Below are 15,628 nucleotides of genomic sequence, written 5' to 3'. Positions count from 1 at the left end.
GCTTCTCTGGGGATATAGAAACAAAGAAAAATATTGAGAAAATCTCAACTTCTCTGGGGATATAGAAACAAAGAAAAATAGTGAGAAAATCTCAACTTCTCTGGGGATATAGAAACAAAGAAAAATATTGAGAAAATCTCAACTTCTCTGGGGATATGAAAACAAAGAAAAATATTGTAAGTGGATATGTTTACACGAAAGCCTTTTCTGCGCATAACTCATGTGCAGTGCGGTATAGTTTCAGTAAGTATGACTTCAGTTGATCAAAATTCCCTTGTGTGCTTATTAAGTTCCACAAGTATGATTTATATATTTTAGTTTTATACGTTTATAAAAACTGTTTCCCGGAAAAGGCTCATTTACTTTTTTTCTTCTACAAGTTTAGATAGAGAACATCAGTTTCAACCTCGTCCATAACAACGTGTTTTTTTTCATAATGTTCATTTATAAATTTACAATAAATCCTTGTTCTAAGAAGACACTGTTTTACCTGAAGTAAAAGAAAAAAGCTCAATGTATGTATGACTTCGTAAGTGCAAATAACTAAAGAGGAAAATTTAGTTGCATCTGTTGTTTTGTCACACAATAAATACTAATTTAACTATCATAAATGGCGTGCATTCTACAAAAGCGCTATTCGTTTTGAAAATAATACTAGAAAAAAGAAACAGTATATTTCTATTTATCTGTCTATTTAAACTATATATATATATATATTGAGATCTTTTTAAAACGTAATAATTTGGAATGAAATTGTTCACTTAAAACTCCTATATATATATATATATCCATTTTTAGGGACGTTGATCTTCTTGGGGTCATAAAGAAACCCTTTTTGCCTGTGTTTTTTTCAGCCTCAAAAAATCACATACTTTTGTTCGAGAAACTTTATCGCATTAACGTTTAGTTGAAAATAAACACTAGTTGATCTTGCATAATTCTTTCATAACTGCTTACTTGTGATGCTAATTAGTTACAGTTTAAACTAAAACAACATAAAATTTGCTCTATATTACTTTAACAACCCTAGAGAGTTATAAACTTTAAGTCGCCAAGGTTTTCGTATTCTTTGTTTCATTCCTTCGAAATAAGCACAGTGTGTTGTTCAACTGAAAATAACTCAACAGAAGAGTTATGCAAATGTTGCGAAACGACAACGTGTTACCTCATCAGACGTTTTTTTTATATGAAGTAACTGAAAATAAATCAACACAGGAGTTTTACAAACGTTGTGCAACGACAACGTGTTACCTCATCAGACTTGTTTACATGAAGGCTCCTGGCTCTAATTACCCCGTCTCGCTGTTGCAGTAGACATGTTTGAACTGATCACAGTAGTGACGAATCAGGATCTGACTCTTCATAAGAGAAAGAAAGGGACTTTGAGTTATATATACACGTCCCTATTTTTGTCTTCCTCTTCCAGGCAGGCTGCCAAATGCTGAAAGACATTGCATCTGGGTTGGCTGATCCATCGACAACATCCACTTACTTTTTCAGATAAACACTCCTGTAATGCATAGTGTACGTAGGTTGGCAGAACAACCAAAGAAGATTTACCCCGTCTTTGTATCGCTATTTCACGTGAAGTTAAAGGCTTGAAAAGGTAGTTTTCTATCAGTCTCTAGGTGCTGTAAAACAAATAAACACGCTTATGTGACTCCTGTTTTGAGGATCACTGTCAACTTCCTCTTCATCTCGAGCTTCTGCCACTTGTTAACTTATCACACAGGCGTTTTTCAGTCTTGGAATCATGTCGCAACTGTAGAGAAAGTAATTTCTGGCAACCACATGGGCTTTAGCTCTTGGTAACCTGACCCACTTCGCCCCTCCTTCCCCCAATTCTCCCGCCACTCCGGTCCTTGGAGGTGGGAACTTATTCTGAGCTACGATTTTAAAAAACCAAGATCTCACCACATAAGATCAATCGTCTTATAGGAGTTCAAACTTACGTTAACATCTCGCACTTGACCACAAAGAGACCAGACATGCCAAGAGCATTTTTGATTCGCCGTCACAATCCTGTACTGGACACTGAAGATACAAATGGTACAAGAGGTAAGATATACTTATTTAAATGTTTAGATCTTTTAATACAACATATTATTTTAAAGGAACCAGTTTTTAAACGATTCTTAAAATAATCCACAATATATATATATTACTAGAATGTCATGAAGTCACTGTCGTCCATACGTTTTGAAGAAAAGTAAACTTATGATTACACTCTTAAATATTATATAGTATTATAAAGGTTATTGTGAGAACAATGTTTTATAAAGCAATAAAAAATAATGTATCTAGTTTTGAAACGTAGTGTATAAAATAATGAAACTTAAATTGTTTAAAATAGACATGTAATGTTCTAGATAACAGAAAAAGTGGAAACAATACGCTCTGTGCTGTAATTGTTATTGCAAATCGTTTACTGGATATTGTATAAGAACAGTAGTATTTCAGTCTTATGTTAGACATAATTCTAAATTGGTAGTTTCTATCAGCTGTTTATTAATGCTTAGACATTTATTACTGTGGCTCAGTTTTTTGTTCCTGTTTATTGAGGACGTCAACATAAACAAAATTTTACTTCTCCGAAGATTTGTATAAACCAAGAGCGATATAACACTGGATATTTCTAAATAATTCTAAAGCTAATAAATTCTAAGAACAGTTTAAAAGACAAATGAGGTAAAGTAGATATATTCCCCACCAAAGTATATTTCAATCGTTCCCAATCGTCAGTTGTGATATGTTCTAGAGTACCAATCACATCTTCTTTTACTGTGATACCCACAAGAAATCGAAATAAACAACTGTATTACGTCTTAGTCACGTAGTGAGTGTTAGTTATGATATGTTCTAGAGTACCAATCACATCTTCTTTTACTGTGATACCCACAAGAAATCGACATAAACAACTGTATTACGTCTGAGGCACGTAGTGGGTGTTAGTTATGATATGTTCTAGAGTAGCTGTTAGCAACAACTGCTTTATCATTTTGTTATGTTTTAAGAGACAACCGGCTATTATGAATAACAAAGTTCGCTTTGTAGCAGTTATATCTGTTTAGAACATTCAATTATTTAGTTATTGTTTTATGATTCCAGGCAAAAGAATATAAAGAGCCAAAAATAAAACCATGAAATTAAACATGATTATGATTCTGGAACATGTAGTATAACACAAATACAAAAAAACACCTCGAAAAGGGGGTAAAGATATAGGTTAATGTATACATTGTTATCTCATTTAGCGTAGATGTGATTTTCAGCTTTTCCAGTAACAGTAGAAATTTCAAAGAATTGAAATTGTTAGTAGCTCACAGTTAATTGACAGGATTGAGATTTATTTTATAAGAATGCTGGCGAGTTAAACATCATAGAAAGTGAAAATAGTAAGAATAAATAATTTAGATATACACATATTTCTTGTAAATACAGATAAGTAAATATTTCATTGGGCTGTTTAAACAAAATATTATCAGTATGTTATATTCAGTTTTGTCGTGTAAATAACACAACTCTTAAAGCGTAATTTGTATTTTAAAAAAATCTTAAAATCTGTCTTCTTTTTTATTCATATGTATCGAGTTTACCCAGTTTTCATGTATATGAGGATAATTAAATTAAAGTTGAGATATTTTAATTCAACCATAGGTTCGTGTGGTCTAAAAATCTATTTTCTGTCATTTTAGTTAGGATTAATTCATTACTATAACTATTTCTTATGTTTTAAATTTACCACTGATAAAATATTCATTTCTGCTTTATATTATTCATTAACCTTCATATAAAAGTCACACTGAATCTACGGGGGAGGGGAGAAAGCTTTAATAGACAAAGAAACTGTAAGATTTTGCAGTTTTGGAAAGATTTGATGACCGTTTAGACTCAACTTATAAGAAATTCAAAACACATTTCTCACAAACGTACTTTGAATGTACAGGAACCAATCCGTCACGTTACTAAACCACTAATTCTTTTAATTACTGTGACCAATAGAAATTTAATCAAAACAATATCGCTTTATGACGGCGATTTTATTACTTCTCTCCATCATTACTTTTAAACTGTGTTTATACTAAAATTAAAAAACTAGACGAGCACGTCATCTTGTTTCTGCCAGACAACGGCGAGAAGCGCATGTCGTCTACCAGTCTTTAAGCGTTTCAATCGTCATTTAATGTTATTATTAGGGGTTGTAATGAAAAAGTTTTTAACACAAGTTGAAACTCAACAGGAATTATATGTAGTCTTATGCTAGTTCGTATCACATTTTCCCCGTATATATATACACACCATCTTATACTTATACATATATTTACAGTGTATTGTATTCTAACCTGCGGGTAGTACTGTACGCGAAACAACTTAAACTAAATACCTGTTCTAATCTTCCTACAGGACACTGATAAATCTTGAAAAAGCGGTATTTGAATGGTCTTATTTAAGTTGAAGTAATATTCATTTTACAAGTTTATCCTTCAACCTGATTAGATAGTGTTAACTCTGCACTTTGAACCTTACATGCTAGAATATGGAAAATACACGTCTACCTTAGACATTATGTTAAAAAGATATCACTGTTTTGTAGGGACATAGGACTTTATAGTGTGATAGAACTGGAACTTGAAAATAGAAAATTAAAATAACGATATTAGTGAAACAAAGGATGAAGCAAAAGAATATAAATAAAACATATATATATATATATTTAAAGGATACGTTTCTTATTTCAATTATCATTATTACTTGATTATATTATCCTTATAAATATCATCTTTGAAGCAAAACTAGCGTAACGCATAGTCATATAATACCGATTATTCTGTACTATTTCTTAACGTCAAGTTGACGTCAGGTGTACAGGTTTAGTCGTGAGTCATTTACATCGTCATTAGGATGAAACTGAATCACCTTTGTGGTTATTCTGTATCATTTTAATTTTGGAATTGACATGACGTGTACCGGAGTTTCATGCTTGACATATGTGTATAATATATATACATATATCACCTTTCAGACAGAAGTTGACATCGTACGCGTGTACTAATATAGTTCTATGACCGTAATATAATGTCTATTTTAGTTTTTCTTTCATTTTGGGGTTTATCTAGACAACCCTTAAGAAAACTGTGGCAGTTGATTTTTCAAAAAGTAATTTTTTTGGGGGGGGGTGAATTATTATTATATAAATATTATAAGCATTTGTTTATACAAAACTACTGGGACTCCAAGGGGCAGACATATTATTCGAATGAGTGGGCAACAAATATCTTTTGGGAATTGATGAAAAATAAAAAATAAAAAGAACAAGTACAGAAAACGAAAACCGAAATATTAGTGAGTCATTCCAGCATCAGCACTTAACATGTAACCAGGTTTTACTAAGGTTTGTGAAATAGTGAGCTAGGTATAAAGAAATATAAATATAAAATACGATAAGCTGTTTGCAAAAGACTTCATTTTGTTGGTTTGATTTTCTTATATGCTATTGACTAAAATACTGATATGTTTTCAGAATACTGACTATAATGATTTAAAATGACGTTGGCTTCAGAGAAGTTAGGTGTGGTCGAGCGTTGAACACACTTTTAAGAAATGTTATAACATGGTTCGAGTGTGAGTAGATTGGTATGTTTCCCTTTTTTTTTGGTACAGTTTAATTTCTAACTATTTTCTTCTCTCCCACAGAGAACAGCCCAGAGAGAAGTGTCTCTACAGCAGAAGGGGATTCCTGCACTTATATCACGGAGGTGTCATTCCCCTTGAAGCCTGCTAGCCCCAAGTCCCCTGCCTGCCTCTCACGCCTCCCGGACAACTTAGTTACTCTCCCGTTGATGACTTACTTCGGAGATGTGCAAAAGGAGCCGCTAAGTTTAACAGTGGAAAGAAACCCCACTGCATGCCAGCGAGAACACAGTGATTTTGAAGTCGCAGGGGGTGAGACAGCAAAGCCCCTACAGGAGGTAATTCTTCAGGACCATCAAGTGGTTTCGAAAATAACGACGTGTGACAGTCATTCTTGTCCAGACTGTGGTAAGGTATATAGTACCACCAGCAATTTAGCTCGTCATAGACAGACCCATCGCAATGTTGCAGACAAAAAAGCTCGTAAGTGCCCACATTGTCAAAAAGTGTACGTGTCTATGCCGGCATTCAGTATGCACGTGCGCACTCATAGTCAGGGCTGTCAATGTCCATATTGCGGTAAGTGCTTTAGTCGACCATGGCTACTTCAAGGCCATATCCGTACCCACACTGGAGAGAAGCCCTTTACATGTCCCATCTGCAACAAAGCATTTGCTGATAAGTCCAATCTAAGAGCCCACATCCAAACTCACTCCACCAACAAACCATACATTTGCCAGCGATGTGGTAAAGCTTTCGCTCTCAAAAGTTATCTGTACAAACACGAGGAGTCCTCGTGTATGCGAATGAACCGACAGCACAAAACTAGCAGTCGAGGAACCAACAGGAACTCTTGTCAAAAGCTCTTACCAAGAGAGCAGTCTACAAGCACTTTTATTGAGTAGAGTACGTCTCTGAAGCTTCTGCATATCCAGGCATAAGACGGCGTCTCCATGAGTTTAAGGGAACAGAGAATATTGGCACTGAAGAAAAAAACATATATCATTATTGAAAACAACTCCTCCAGAGACCTGACTATGGAGTTGAAGAATTCGTTAAGTTTTTCACTCTGATATGATTCTTTTAAGTTGAAAAATAGTTTCTTCTGATTTTGATAATTTGTGAATTCACAAGTGCCAAGTTTATATAAAATAATCTATGATTTCAGTTAAGTGTACATCAAACGTTTATCATTGCTCAAACTGAACAGGTCTAAGGCATAACATGTTAACATTAGATTTTATAAGTTATATATATATATTCTTATGAAAACAGATCTCATTTACATCCACAATCAATAAAAATAAATAAACAATTATTATACTCATACAAAGTAAATATATTTGCCTAGTGACAGATTTTTCGTGTTTAAAACGTTTTCCATAATAATAATGAATACAAAACTCAAACTTATTGACCTACAGAAGCTCCAATATTCATTCCAAAAATCAGATTATTGTGTAGTGTTTTATAAAACTAAAGCTGATTGCAAGCCATCATTCCTAAAACCATCGTCAATGAATACTAATTATACATGAAAACGTGATTTTTGTTTCCTTCTATTTTCCAAGTTTAAATAGATAACTAAAGTTGTTAGTTTTAAAAGTAATTTTCGGCATTATCGGAATCTCAGTTTAGAAGAAGATTGTTATATTATTGACAATTATTTGAACAAAACCAAAGATGAAGGGAGAATTAATTATATCGATATGTTTAAAACTTTTGTCAGTTCAAGAACTTTTACAAATTTTAGGTTTTGTATACAGAAAAATAGATCGTTCCCTAATGAAGAATAACAGATGTTTGTTGTTGTTTAAAATACATAATATATGCTTATATAACTTATCTAAAAATTAAATCAAACTGAAAGTTATCTGCATAAATCTCCTTTCAGTAAGGACCAACAATTTTTTTAATTCGTGTTAATTATCGTGCGTGTTTTAACGTGGTGTTGCGGTAGTTCTAAAAAATCAGACATTTGGGTAAGATGAACTCGGTAGTGTGTTGGACAAAGTAATTGCTGTTTGAAGTTTTTTCAATGACTTTTATTGTGGTCGCTACAGTTTTAAAATCATTACTGTATCAACATGAATATATTTTAACAGTTTGCGTTTGATTGAAGTTTTGGGATTAGAACTTGTGCTTAGTTATATATGTGAGTTTGATGTTATTTTCTACTAATTCCATTCTTATAATAATATTTTTATAATATAATGAATAGTGATGTGTCTGCTGGTGATTTATGTACAAAATTATATAATATTTTTGATGTACCCGTCATCTTTTAAAATTACATCAACTAAATTAAATTTATGAAGTATCAGGAGTATTCTACTTTAATTAATAACGAAATTATTGTCATTACCAAAATATTATTAGGAAATATATCTTGTATGTGTACATAGAAATATTGTTTTGGAGAAAAGAAATCGAACTACTGTCCTTAAATGGTATTGTGAAAGTAGTTTAATTGACAACCCATCCTAAAGTAGTTTAATTGACAACCCATCCTAAAGTAGTTTAATTGACAACCCATCCTAAAGTAGTTTAATTGACAACCCATCCTAAAGTAGTTTAATTGACAACCCATCCTAAAGTAGTTTAATTGACAACCCATCCTAAAGTAGTTTAATTGACAACCCATCCTAAAGTAGTTTGCTTTATGTTGAATGTGAAAAAGTTATGGAGAAATATAGCTAAAAAATACGGTATGAAATGCAAGGATTAAATTTCAATAAGGATGAGTTTAGTGAAACAGCAATGAAATAAACTCCAGAAATCATCTATTTGTATCTACCAATCAATTTATAGAAAGAGAGCGAGAGAATCCCTAAAAGACACCTACATACCTCTTGTTTTGTTATTTTCTTTACCTGATTTCCAGTAACAATAAATATTTATAAAGCAACAAAGGAGAAGCAATCTAAAATGATCTTTTTGAATGATAGATTACTGAAGCTTTTCAAGCAGCACAAGAAACGACTCCTTTGCAAATATATAACCATTAACCTAGGTGGGTGTAATTAATATAACCGTTAACCTAGGTGGGTGTAATTATCTCTGGAACCATAGTATAAGTGTTTTATTCATTAATGAAGCTTTAAAATTGAATCACTGTCCATAAGGAGGAATTGCACAATTGTTTTCTTTATGTTAGCAGTATGACGTATTGTAGATAGAATTATTTGTGTTTTTGTAACACTTCAAATGTTCGGTAAATTTTCAGCCTTTCACAAACGCAGCTATTGATCATTTTTCGACAAACTGGCGTGTTTGTTTTAAATTGATGAAAGTATATGTAGATAGTGTCTAGTTCTCTAGTCTTATTTATTTATTTATTGTCCGTCTTTATTTATTTATTTACTTTTTTGCATAATATTAATCATGTAGACATAAAAATAAAAAAAAAGGCTTTGAATGTCAAATATTGCAACTGTGGTGATTATTTATTCTTGAAAATATTTCTGGTGTCCACCTGTCATTTATCACTTTAAATTATTTTTAAGCCTTGGATAAAACAATTAATTATCGGGACGACAATTAAGAAATGAAATCTTTTAATTTGTAAATTTAAAATTAAAGGTTAAATTTTAAATTCAATCTTTTACTTATACTGCAACCTTTTTTACAACATAATTTGAAGAAGTTGAATGTTTAGAAGCAAGAGTAAAACTAGTTTTCATAATGACCGATGCAAGTTTAATAAACTAAAGACATTTGTCCATAAAGTAATTCTTAAGATACTGAAATACAACATGTTTAATTGCCATACAGGATACAGTTAGAAACACAAAATAATTCCCCAGTGGCACAGCAGTATGTCGGCGAACTTGCAACGCTAGAAACCGGATTTCGATACCCGTGGTGGGCAGAGCACACATAGCCTATTGTGTAGCTTTTTTCTTAGTTCCAAACAAACAAATAAAAACAAAGTATATGTTTTTCATTGCCTGGTCTTCAGCTCTACTTGAAAATACATAGATGAATCTTTTTCTTTTGTCATGTCATGTTAATAGATAATAAGTGAAATAATTTTTCTTGCAAACCCGATGTAATTTTGGTTTTATTTGTACAATATTAAGAGCTCAAATTGTAATTCAGTAATATGAATTCTACTAAAACTTTCAGATTACAAACAAACTGGGTGAACAAGTTGTAACTAATATAACTAAATCTTTTACAAAGTCATTCTAAAACTTCTACATCTGAAAAATTATCGGATCGATATACAGTTTTAAAAGTACATAAAAATCCAGTTAAATAGAGACTGTGGTTTGTTTGCAATTAAGCACAAGTCTACACAATGGGCTATCTGTGGTCTGTCCAACAGTTATCGAAACCGGGTTTCTAGCGTTTGAGGGCCGCAGACATACCGCTGTGCCATTGGGGGTGGGGGTAAATAGAAACTGTTATATAGCAGCCAACCATCCTCGTTAACCTAACTTTTATTTTACTAATAAATATAATTACAGATATTCATCGTAGCATGCATTCACGATTTCTGGATGTTAAATAATAACAAAATTGTTTTACATGACCTAGAAATCTTTCATAAAGCGCAAAGTCCTGTTTCGGTAGTCATTGATCACTTTATATCTCTACGTGTGAATATTCCTTTAGACCTCTCGATCAGAAATGTAAAACTACTATTCCATTCATTTCTCCATGAATCAAATGGAATACCTAATTCTGAAACCTATTATAATGAAAATGTGAAATACTTTACTAACTTCTGTATCTATAACAACTCTATTGCTTTGAAACATACTGAATCTAAACAGGTTGTTAGTATCTACGGTTGTTAAATTTCTTACATGTTTTGTTTTTATTCAAATTTGTGTACGACAAATGTATTAATTTCAAATTCATTTATCTTAACTAACAGATACAGAGATTATTTAATTAGTTTAAATAGCCAAAATATTAATAAGTATGTTAATTATCATCTTATATCTTTTGCCCTATAATATAAAATACTACGATGTGTGATACATACACACGTTATATATAGTTATACATACAAATAACCTATAATATAAAATACTACGATGTGTGATATATACACACGTTATATATAGTTATACATACAAATAACCTATAATATAAAATACTACGATGTGTGATATATACACACGTTATATATAGTTATACATACAAATAACCTATAATATAAAATACTACGATGTGTGATATATACACACGTTATATATAGTTATACATACAAATAAGAAACAGTTCAGTTGAAGTAAATATTTCTGATTAATGTCGAAAGTTTTTTTACACGTGTATAGATTTCTTTCAGGTTGTAATACAGGAGCAGGTTGCTCCGGATTTTGGAGCTGGCGAGCCTAGTGCGAATTCGTGTGATACCACACAATGCTTCTAACACTTTAAGCTGTGTGTGCATAATAAGAATGACAGCCAATTCTTTAATGTGGTTGGTAGAGTCCTGTTGACTGACTGTCTTCCCTCTGATCGGTAGTTCAAAATTTTTTGCTATAAATAGAAATTCCTAGTAGTAATAGCATTTCTTCATCTTTATACTATAATAAGATAATTTTTCAGTTGCTTAGAGTTTGTAGAACTTGAAATAAATAAGAAAACTTTCTAACTAAATAGACTTTTTAATCATAAGACTTAAGCATAATGGTTTACAACAACGTGGTGTTACCCAAAGTCAAAATAATAACATTAGGAAAGCTTTATATCAAACTTTTGTTCTTTAGTAGAAGTTACTTAAATTACGCCATGCATGTTTTGGAGCAATCTACGAGTGAAGTATATCTTTCTAGCACATAACGTGTTTTCTGGAATTTGTGGGTATTTAAATTTATACACATAAATGAGTGCGCATTTTAACACCGTATTGTTTAATCTGGGTGATTGAGTGAGTTTTTTACTATTTAAAGTGAAATTCTGGAATTTGTGGGTATTTAAATTCATACACATAAATGAGTGCGCATTTTAACACCGTATTGTTTAATCTGGGTGATTGAGTGAGTTTTTTACTATTTAAAGTGAAATTCTTACTCTTATTCGTTTAACAGTAGCAATTTTAAAAGTAGATATCTTAGGTTTTATTATCATTCATACAGACGTGTAATTATTGATCGAGCTGGAATGCCAGCCAATTCAAGAGATACGTTTTACTTACACCTCCCCACCTCTCCAGCTACACGTTTGGCTGTATTAACCAGTTTTATTTTTATTTTCTAATTCTATTTTTTTTCAAGAGCAACTAGCAACCTACAACCGGCTCTAAACAATGAATGATAGATTTTGAATGTACGACGCCTGAGCACCTATAACCGTTTTTAATTCTTTCCGGTGAGTTTACGAATAGGGAATAAATCTAATAAACGATGTACCCCTACTGCTGTGTAGATCCTAATTACGCAAGTACCGCTTTTAATGGGGGTAGATTTTAATCTCCCACATTATAGCCTACTCTAGTTTTACTTGTCTATTTTTTTTATTTTTTTTTATCTATGAACATTTTGTTTTTGACCTTATTATCTGAAAGGTTGTAACACATAAAATACATCATTTGAGTAAGCATCCATAATTCGCCATGTATAATCCCTTCACCTGATGCCTTCACTACCAACCTATATGATTATTTGTTTGTTTTGAATTTCGCGCAAAGCTACACGAGGGCTATCTGCGCTAGCCGTCCCTAATTTAGCAGTGAAAGACTAGAAGGAAGGCAGCTAGTCACCACCACCTACCGCCAACTCTCGGGTTGCTCTTTTACAAACGAATAGTGGGATTGACCGTCCCATTATAACGCTCCCAAGGTTGAAACGGGCGAGCATGTTTGGTGGACTCGGATTCAAACCCCCGACCCTGAGTTAAGCGCCCGAACCACCTGGCCATGCCGGGCCAACCTACATGAAAAATTAATGATGTTACTGTAAGATAAACAATGATGCTCGACAATGTTGTAACTTTTGTTTTGAAAGCTTTGGTTATAAACTTTTATTTGAAATAAAGTATCTCCTCGTGTGAGAATATTGTGAGATTTTTTTTTTCAAAATGGTGGAGGTAGAAAAAACATTAACTTTTAAAACTGATTTATATATTTTTTTCTCGGTTACCTATATAAGCCTCTTTAACATGAGAATAAAAAAAAGTACCCAAAGATGCATGAACTTCGACATTAATTTTGAAGATGTGAGAAATATTTTCACTACTCGTATATTTATAGAGGTCTCTTAACGTTGGCAGCAAAACAAAATTGATAGAAAGATGCAACCAAATTCAGCATTGAGTTTGAAAACATAAGGATTATTCATCATTTCCCTTAATGTTATAATTCACTATATCAAGATCGTATACAGTCTTTGCTATTTTTTACTGGATCTTTTCTTTAGTTAGGCCTACTTGAAGAATCATATTTCAAAACCTGACCACGAAGTGAATCTTGAATGTATTAGTATATCTTGCTTTTCTGTTGATTTCTTAGTACACAGCTACACTATAGATTATCTGTGCTCTGTTTACCGCGAGGATTCAAACCCCCTATAACCCTGAAAACTTGGTTTGCTTTCGATTTCTCTCGAAATGAATAATCTTAAACATTTTCGTGCATGCAAGATATCTATTTAAAACAAGTCAGGGATAATATATATATATATATATCAATAATGCAAGTTTTATTTGTTTGTATTTAAGTGCAAATAAAGACGATGGATTATTTGCGCTCTCCTCACTACGGGTATTGAAACTTAATTTTTAGCGTATAAGCCCTTAAGCTTACAACTGATCCACTGGGGGTTGTTGTTAAATATAGATATTGTTGTTGTAATTTAACATAGTAATCATAGTTAGTCATCATGAAAACGTTGTCCTAAATTATAGTTTCGCGCCTTGAACCCGAAACCTAAAAATATATGACAAAAATGCCAGCTTGGATCTTTCCCAAAACTAGAAACTTTTTTTTATTATTCATGCAGCTACTTATTTCGATGAATTGTCGGGCGAATCTATAACTAAAGTGTTTTTAAAGCACTTTTATCTTTGGTATAAGGAAATATTAAAAGATTTGTTTGTTTTTGAATTTCGCGCAAAGCTACACAAGATCTGTCTGCGCTAGCCGTCCCTAATTTAGCAGTGTAAGACTAGAGGGAAGGCGGCTAGTCATCACCACCCACCGCCAACTCTTGGGCTACACTTTTGCCAATGAATAGTGGGACTGACCATCACATTATAACGTCCCCACGGCAATATTAAAAAGACGAATATCATAGATAATATTATTTAAATTTAGAATATTCTCCGGTGCCTCTTCCGTAAGCCTGAGAACTTTTAACACTAGAAATCAGGACTCAGTTAGTCCATTCAGCAGCTTTGCGTTAAAACAAACACTCCATAAGCTAAAATAAAAAAATAACATTCTAAAAGTACTTTTATCCTTGGGAATTATAAATTATTTTTTTATAAATCTTTGGAAAATATTTTCTACGTACGCTGAGTAAACCAGTTAGCGATGTGCAGAATTTTCAGCACACATAATTACTAAAAGTTATCATTAAAATATTAATTCTAAAATTTCGTATCATTGCAGGATTTTCCAAGATCTTACATAACTACAATCAGTTCTAAAACTTATAAGTTTATTATTGGTTATAGGCCAAGAAAGTTACAGTCATGAAGGTACCTCCTCTAGCCAACCGCTGTCTAAAACACCTTAAAACAGGACGATGTTTTGGTCTAGAACGCACTGCACCTAATTAACATTATAAATTTTTCATATTCTTTTTCTGAATGTAGAATATATTCCATTCCTGTGTCAGACATTTTAAAATGCGTTGTTCATGACAAATAAGTCTGCGTATTTGAGCTTTTCAAGAGAGTTATATAATTTAATTTTACAATGAATTAGTTTGGCTAACTCTTTTGAACCTCAAATTGGAAAATGGTGCGTCGATAAAGTTCATATTATCTAGAGAATATTGTAAACAAAAGAGATAACAAAATCTTATGTAATGTCGAATTAAGTTTAATCGTTGTTCTTCTGATATAAAGGTGAAGGTGCAAAAGATACATGTTGCATAATGACTGCTTTTATAACGTCAAATATAAATAATGTATTCAGTTTTATTTTGGAGTGACTGCTCGGGAACTCGTCACAAAATTACAGGTGACATTAGTATTGTAGAACGCTACATTAACCTTGCGGTTTGCCATTAGGTAGACAAATAATAGAATTTAAAATTTCAACCTGAACAGCACATTATGTGTTCGTGGGCTAAACGGCTAGGATTGAAGTGTAGCTGTCCCTAATTTTGAACTGTTTATCAGAGGAGGGCTAGCCAGCCAGTGGCATCTGTCGCCACAAAGACTATGTGGCTTTTTGAACCAAATAATGGGATTGAATGCCACTTTTATGATGTACTAACAGCTGAAAACGCTGAGCGTGTTCAGTGGCAACACGTCTCGAACTTTGGGTAGTTCGATCCGCAGTCAAACGTTAACCACCGAGCCACGCCCTGCCCTGATATCTTAAAACAACAACAAAAAATACATACCATTTCTTTATTAACAAATTAACTAATGTTTGGTCGTGAAGGTTTGCATAAAATCAAAGTAAGAAAATTGTCTTTAAATATCAGTCTTCTATATTCGGAACTTAGTTAATTTACAGAATGCATAATGAATAGCATTTTTAATAAATGAATTTGCTTGGTAACTTTTTTATTTCGTAGCTTTTGTTTGTTTGTAATTAAGCACAAAGCTACACAATGGGCTATCTGTGCTCTTCCCACCACGAGTATCGAAACCCGGATTCAAGCGTTGTAAGTCCGCAAACATACCGCTCTGCCACTGGGGGGTATTTCGTAGCTAAAAACGATTATAGAAACGTTTCTATAATTTGCATAAAAAATAAAATATTCTATTATTTCTTTCTTTTACGCACATTTAAAGCTTTTAACCTTTTCCTTGTGTTTGAGGTTATCAACCTTCGGTGTCGTTACTGCGAGGAATAATATATCAT

At 32.6% G+C, this 15,628-nt stretch overlaps 1 protein-coding gene across 1 annotated transcript; it reads left to right on the top strand.

Annotated features, from left to right (window-relative positions):
* The first annotated feature begins 1,435 nt into the window (after nt 1-1,435).
* On the top strand, nt 1,436-6,832 carry LOC106460775 (zinc finger protein SNAI2-like). The gene is made up of 2 exons (XM_013920511.2): nt 1,436-2,058; nt 5,695-6,832. The coding sequence occupies exons 1-2, from the start codon at nt 1,989-1,991 to the stop codon at nt 6,534-6,536; spliced, it is 912 nt and encodes a 303-aa protein (XP_013775965.1). The 5' UTR covers nt 1,436-1,988; the 3' UTR covers nt 6,537-6,832.
* The last annotated feature ends 8,796 nt before the right edge of the window (nt 6,833-15,628 follow it).

Source organism: Limulus polyphemus, unplaced genomic scaffold (assembly GCF_000517525.1).
Source record: "Limulus polyphemus unplaced genomic scaffold, Limulus_polyphemus-2.1.2 Scaffold833, whole genome shotgun sequence".
NCBI classification, from domain to species: domain Eukaryota; kingdom Metazoa; phylum Arthropoda; class Merostomata; order Xiphosura; family Limulidae; genus Limulus; species Limulus polyphemus.
Note: the sequence above shows the minus strand (reverse complement) of the source record. Positions and strands in the feature narration are given on the sequence as shown.

What these genes read in the sequence shown, in the direction of transcription:
- LOC106460775 (XM_013920511.2), top strand. Translation starts at nt 1,989, where the DNA reads ATGCCAAGAGCATTTTTGATTCGCCGTCACAATCCTGTACTGGACACT. An exon ending in AGATACAAATGGTACAAGAG is followed by an intron (nt 2,059 to 5,694) that starts GTAAGATATACT and finishes TCTCTCCCACAG; the next exon opens with AGAACAGCCCAGAGAGAAGT.